The sequence below is a fragment of the Nerophis lumbriciformis genome, linkage group LG14 (genome assembly GCF_033978685.3).
Source record: "Nerophis lumbriciformis linkage group LG14, RoL_Nlum_v2.1, whole genome shotgun sequence".
NCBI lineage: Eukaryota > Metazoa > Chordata > Actinopteri > Syngnathiformes > Syngnathidae > Nerophis > Nerophis lumbriciformis.
The window spans coordinates 42,932,339-42,938,823 of record NC_084561.2 but is presented as its reverse complement, the minus strand read 5'-3'; the positions used below and the strand labels follow the sequence as shown (position 1 = coordinate 42,938,823).

The following is a 6,485-nucleotide window of genomic DNA, read 5'->3' as shown; positions in this document are numbered from 1 at the left end:
TCAAACTAACACAGGAGAGTGACTGAACCCTTCTGATTAAAAGTTATCGAAAGAGTTTTTATAAGTGCTCCGGTTTTGATTTTATGACCCTTCAAAGATCCGCTGCGCTGATGCTGCTGCACTGCTGTTTTTTTAAGATGGCTGCTTAAAAGCAGGAAGCACCAGCATGCCCACACTATGCTGACAAGGTAGGTACACTACACAAAAGTATTGGGACAATTCGGACTAAAAGTAGACAAAAGTTTTAGGACACTTATGACTACCACTGGACAAAAGTTTTGGGACACTTAGGACTAGCACCTGCCAAATACGCGGGCCGACCAATGCTGCTTGCAGCTTTAATTATTATTATTATTCTTCCGCAACTTTGCGCTGTAATTTTACCCCCTTAACATACTTCAAAACTCACCAAATGTTACACACACATCAGTAATATACGGCAAAACTTTTTATCAAAAAACCAAACCTCAAAACTCAAAATTGCGCTCTAGTGCCCCCTACGAAAAGAAAAAAAAACTAGACTGCCTGTAACTCCCACTAGGAAGGTCGGAGAGACATGAAACAAAAACCTTTATGTAGATGTGACTTAGACCTAGATTTCATAATAGTATATTCTCGGGCAAAAATCAACAGGAAGTTGGCAATTCCCCCTTCAAGACAAAAAAGTACATACCTGCCAACTACTCCGGTTTTCCCGTAATTCGTACGGTTTTCATCAACCTATTCCGGGTTACGGTTGCAGTGATAAAAAATACGGTTTTTCATTCATTTAAAAAAAAAAAAGGGTGAAAACTACGCGAATTGCACCTTGTGCAGACAAGATTTTTCGATCGGACACGGAGGAATTAGCGATGTAAAAGACCACGTTGGGACAAAAAAACACAAGTCTAATGCCGTTGCTAGCGATACAAGTGGAAAACTTTCAACGTTTTTCGTCGCCCAAACAGATTCTTTGGGATGTGATAAATGCCGAAGTTTTATTTACGGAGGCAATAATTGAGCATGGACTTCCAATCGCACTGGCTGATCACATGGGACAGTTAATAATGTAATGCAACCTTTAAAAATCATTACGCGGTGATCGCGGTCCCAAAAATAAACTTTTCTTGCATGATAATGTCCAGAAAAACTCGCTTTATATTACTATAGAGTCCTTTTAACGAATGAGTTTGATGGTTTATCACAAACCTTAAATGAAAGAAGTCCTTTGTTCTCCTGCACCATGAATGCGCTTTGGCCTTGCTTCGTGTTTGGTGCGCAATCCTGTCGGCTGTATTTCACAGCACGACATACTGTTAAAAGTGTTTATACTATTTATGATTTCAAGTCCAAGTTGAAGAAATCTTGTTAAATGTTGACAGCATAACTACCAAAATACAGAAGTATGTCCTTAATATTTTTGCAGTGCTATTTCTGTTGAAAAGTTCAAATGATTACATTAGAGATGTGATGTGCCACTTTTCAAGTGTCTGATGGCTTCAATTAATTTTCATGAATTTTTCATATTTTGAATTCTTTTGAAAGGCTTCCAAAAAAACTACATTTGAATTGTAATTCCATGCTATTGACAGGACTATTAATTTTAATGAAGTTAGCTTACCATGTTTACAGTATGATAATTGTGATAGAAATGTGAATTTTAGGCACAGAATATTTTTTACAATTGAACAAGGCAGTAGATTATACAAGCTTGGACAGAAAGTTAATAATGACACCAATTTTTTTTTTAATGGAATTGTTTAGTACTGTTTTACCATTTGTTTACTGTAAAAAGTGTTTATACTGTTTATACTTTCAATTAACAAATTGAAGTCTTGTGAAAGGTTGACAAGATAACTGGCATTAACTGTCAAAATAATTTCAAACTATTGAAGTTAGCTTACAGAATAAACATGTCAATCAACCCATATGATTTTTGCTGTAATATTTTTGTTTTGAAAAGTCACTGTGACTGATAGAAAAGTGATGGTTTTAGCAACATTTTAACCTGTCTGAATGCTAATAATCATTTTGCGTCGGGGGGCGAAGCCCTGAACCCTCCACCAGGACTTTGTCCTGGACCTACCGGGGCCTGCGGCCCTTGGACCCTGGCTACTAGGTTTTTCTGATTTCAAAAGTTGGCAGGTATGAAAGTACTAAAAACAGTCACTTTTGCCTCTTTGAGCTGTAATTTGACCCCCTTAACATGCTTCAAAACTCACCAAACTGAACACACACATCAGGACTGGCTAAAATTGCGATCTAATGAAAAAACCTAACCCCAAATCTCAAAATTGTGCTCTACCGCAATTTTTTAATAAAACGCAGAAAAAACTGCTCCTCGGAAGAAAAAAATGACAAAACTGCCTGTAACTCCCACTGGGAAAGTCAGAGAGACATGAAACAAAAACCTCTATGTAGGTCTCACTTAGACCTACTTTTCATAGATTGACAAACCTCAGCAAAAATCAACAGGAAGTTTGCAATTTCCCCTTCAAAACAAAATTTTTTTTATAAACCGGTCACTTCTCTTCAAACATTATCTCCTCTGAGCGCGTTTGTCGTTTGGCTTCAAACTAACACAGGAGAGAGATTGAACCCTTCCAAATAAAAGTTATCGAAAAACATTTTCTAACTGCTCCGGTTTTGATTTTATAAGCCTTCAAAGAACCGCTGCGCTGATGCTGCTGCTGTTTTTTTAAGATGGCTGCTTAAAAGCAGGAAGCACCAACGTGCCCACACAATGCAGACAAGGTAGGTACACTAGACAAAAGTCTTGGGACACTTCAGACTAAAAGTAGACAAAAGTATTGGGACACTTGGGACTAAAACTTGACAAAAGTATTGGGACACTTAGGACTAGCACCTGCCAAATACGCGGGCCCGACCAATGCTGCTTGCAGCTTTAATTATTATTATTATTCTTCCGCAACTTTGCGCTGTAATTTGACCCCCTTAACATACTTCAAAACTCACCCAATGTTACACACACATCAGTAATATACGGCAAAACTTTTTATCACAAAACCAAACCTCAAAACTCAAAATTGCGCTCTAGTGCCCCCTACGAAAAAGAAAAAAAAACTAGACTGCCTGTAACTCCCACTAGGAAGGTCGGAGAGACATGAAACAAAAACCTTTATGTAGGTGTGACTTAGACCTAGATTTCATAATAGTATATTCTCGGGCAAAAATCAACAGGAAGTTGGCAATTCCCCCTTCAAGACAAAAAAGTACTAAAAACAGTCACTTTTGCCTCTTTGAGCTGCAATTTGACCCCCTTAACATGCTTCAAAACTCACCAAACTGAACACACACATCAGGACTGGCTAAAATTGCGATCTAATGAAAAAACCTAACCCCAAATCTCAAAATTGCGCTCTAGAGCAATTTTTGAATAAAACGGAGAAAATACTGCTCCTCGGAAGAAAAAAATGACAAAACTGCCTGTAACTCCCACTAGGAAGGTCGGAGAGACATGAAACAAAAACCTCTATGTAGGTCTGACTTAGACCTAGTTTTCATAATTGTATATTCTCGGGCAAAAATCAACAGGAAGTTGGCAATTCCCCCTTCAAGACAAAAAAGTACTAAAAACAGTCACTTTTGCCTCTTTGAGCTGCAATTTGACCCCCTTAACATGCTTCAAAACTCACCAAACTGAACACACACATCAGGACTGGCTAAAATTGCGATCTAATGAAAAAACCTAACCCCAAATCTCAAAATTGCGCTCTAGAGCAATTTTTGAATAAAACGGAGAAAATACTGCTCCTCGGAAGAAAATAATGACAAAACTGCCTGTAACTCCCACTGGGAAAGTCAGAGAGACATGAAACAAAAACCTCTATGTAGGTCTCACTTAGACCTACTTTTCATAGATTGACAACCCTCAGCAAAAATCAACAGGAAGTTTGCAATTTCCCCTTCAAAACAAAATTTTTTTTATAAACCGGTCACTTCTCTTCAAACATTATCTCCTCTGAGCGCGTTTGTCGTTTGGCTTCAAACTAACACAGGAGAGAGATTGAACCCTTCCAAATAAAAGTTATCGAAAAACATTTTCTAACTGCTCCGGTTTTGATTTTATAAGCCTTCAAAGAACCGCTGCGCTGATGCTGCTGCGCTGCTGTTTTTTTAAGATGGCTGCTTAAAAGCAGGAAGCACCAACGTGCCCACACAATGCAGACAAGGTAGGTACACTAGACAAAAGTCTTGGGACACTTCAGACTAAAAGTAGACAAAAGTATTGGGACACTTGGGACTAAAACTTGACAAAAGTATTGGGACACTTAGGACTAGCACCTGCCAAATACGCGGGCCCGACCAATGCTGCTTGCAGCTTTAATTATTATTATTATTCTTCCGCAACTTTGCGCTGTAATTTGACCCCCTTAACATACTTCAAAACTCACCCAATGTTACACACACATCAGTAATATACGGCAAAACTTTTTATCACAAAACCAAACCTCAAAACTCAAAATTGCGCTCTAGTGCCCCCTACGAAAAAGAAAAAAAAACTAGACTGCCTGTAACTCCCACTAGGAAGGTCAGAGAGACATGAAACAAAAACCTTTATGTAGGTGTGACTTAGACCTAGATTTCATAATAGTATATTCTCGGGCAAAAATCAACAGGAAGTTGGCAATTCCCCCTTCAAGACAAAAAAGTACTAAAAACAGTCACTTTTGCCTCTTTGAGCTGCAATTTGACCCCCTTAACATGCTTCAAAACTCACCAAACTGAACACACACATCAGGACTGGCTAAAATTGCGATCTAATGAAAAAACCTAACCCCAAATCTCAAAATTGCGCTCTAGAGCAATTTTTGAATAAAATGGAGAAAATACTGCTCCTCGGAAGAAAATAATGACAAAACTGCCTGTAACTCCCACTGGGAAAGTCAGAGAGACATGAAACAAAAACCTCTATGTAGGTCTCACTTAGACCTACTTTTCATAGATTGACAACCCTCAGCAAAAATCAACAGGAAGTTTGCAATTTCCCCTTCAAAACAAAATTTTTTTATAAACCGGTCACTTCTCTTCAAACATTATCTCCTCTTTTGACCCAGCACATTTGCTCACATTTTCAGTAGAGCCATAATAAATTCATAAAAGAAGCAAACTTCATGAATGTTTTTTGTGACCAACAAGTATGTGCTTCAATCACTACATCACAAAAGTTGTAGAAATGATTGGAAACTCAAGATGTTCTTTACAAGTGTATGTCAACTTTTGACCACGACTGTATTGTCTCGTAAGATTTACGTTCCCATCTTTCTTCAGATGTTCTCTGCGAGACTTAGAAGCACCATAACTGCCCAGAAGGTAATAAAATGTGTGGTTTTCTTACTGTGATTGTCTATTTTATTAATAAATAGAATTTTGACACCCATGTATCTTTGCTTAGGTGTGGCACCTGGCAAGACCCTCACCCAAATGTCGGACGTTGTTACTTACCAGAGCAACTAATCCGGGCAGGTCAGACCCTCCAGATATAAATTGGGTATTCTCCTCCAGGTGGCCAACACTGAGAACCGGGGTTGTAGAAAAGAGTCATGCAGCCACGTTCCCAGCAAGGAACCAATATTTCCATTCCTCTGTGGTGAGGCTGAAAAAGCGAGAGAAGCCCGAGCCTCCTCCCAGGGACGTGGACCTGCTGCGCGATGACATGCAGGACTTCTGGAAGAGTCCCAAACCCGCTCTCTGGCTGGGGTCCGCCGGGCTGATCCCGTTTGTCGCCCCGACTCTCTTCATGGGCGCCGCCGAGATCTGCTACACGGAGCTGGTCTACGCTCAGGTGGCCTACGGAGCCTCCATCGTTTCCTTCCTGGGCGGGTCTCGTTGGGGATTCGCTCTCCCCGAGGGCAGCCCCGCCAAACCCGACTGGGTAAACCTGAGCAACAGTGTGGTGTCCCCACTCCTGGCCTGGGCCGCCATGTTGATAGCCGACAGCATTTCTGCAGCCACTACGGTCATCGTAGCACTGGGGATCTCCCTTCACTATGACCTGTCACTGCTGCCCACTTACCCCAGCTGGTTCAAAGCCCTGCGAGCCGTTTTGACCATCGTGGCCGTCGTGTCTCTTCTGGGCACAATCCTGGTGATCAACGTATATCCAACAAAGAAATTGTTTTCAGAGTAAGAAATCATGCAGACAGTACAAGCCTGATTGCATCCGTGGTTGAGAGCAGGCCCGGCCCTAACCAATCTGGCGCCATAGGCAAGAATGCAAAAAATAAAAAATGAATATATGAAATACAATATTTTTTACATACATATTGCTTAATTAACATTAATGATGTGCACTTTAACAACTAGGCTTACAACTATACCTAATGGGTGGAAAAGTGACTATTACCTGCAGGGCAAACATGAGCTAACCAGAAGGCAATAACAATGTAAACAAAAAACACCTGCTTAAAATATCTAATACAAATGTCCCTGAGGAATGTAAGGTGGGAGTACTGTAATTACCTAACGTTACATTATTATTTTCC

The 6,485-nt window shown here is 40.1% G+C and overlaps 1 protein-coding gene across 1 annotated transcript in view; it reads left to right on the top strand.

Annotated features, from left to right (window-relative positions):
• The window catches only part of LOC133616743 (transmembrane protein 69-like), an 8,414-nt gene extending 2,206 nt beyond the window's left edge, over positions 1-6,208 (top strand). The window contains exons 2-3 of the mRNA XM_061976328.2: positions 5,272-5,313; positions 5,396-6,208. Coding sequence (XP_061832312.2) covers positions 5,272-5,313; positions 5,396-6,130 — 777 coding nt within the window. The 3' untranslated portion in view covers positions 6,131-6,208. The remainder of the gene's footprint in view (positions 1-5,271; positions 5,314-5,395) is intronic.
• The last annotated feature ends 277 nt before the right edge of the window (positions 6,209-6,485 follow it).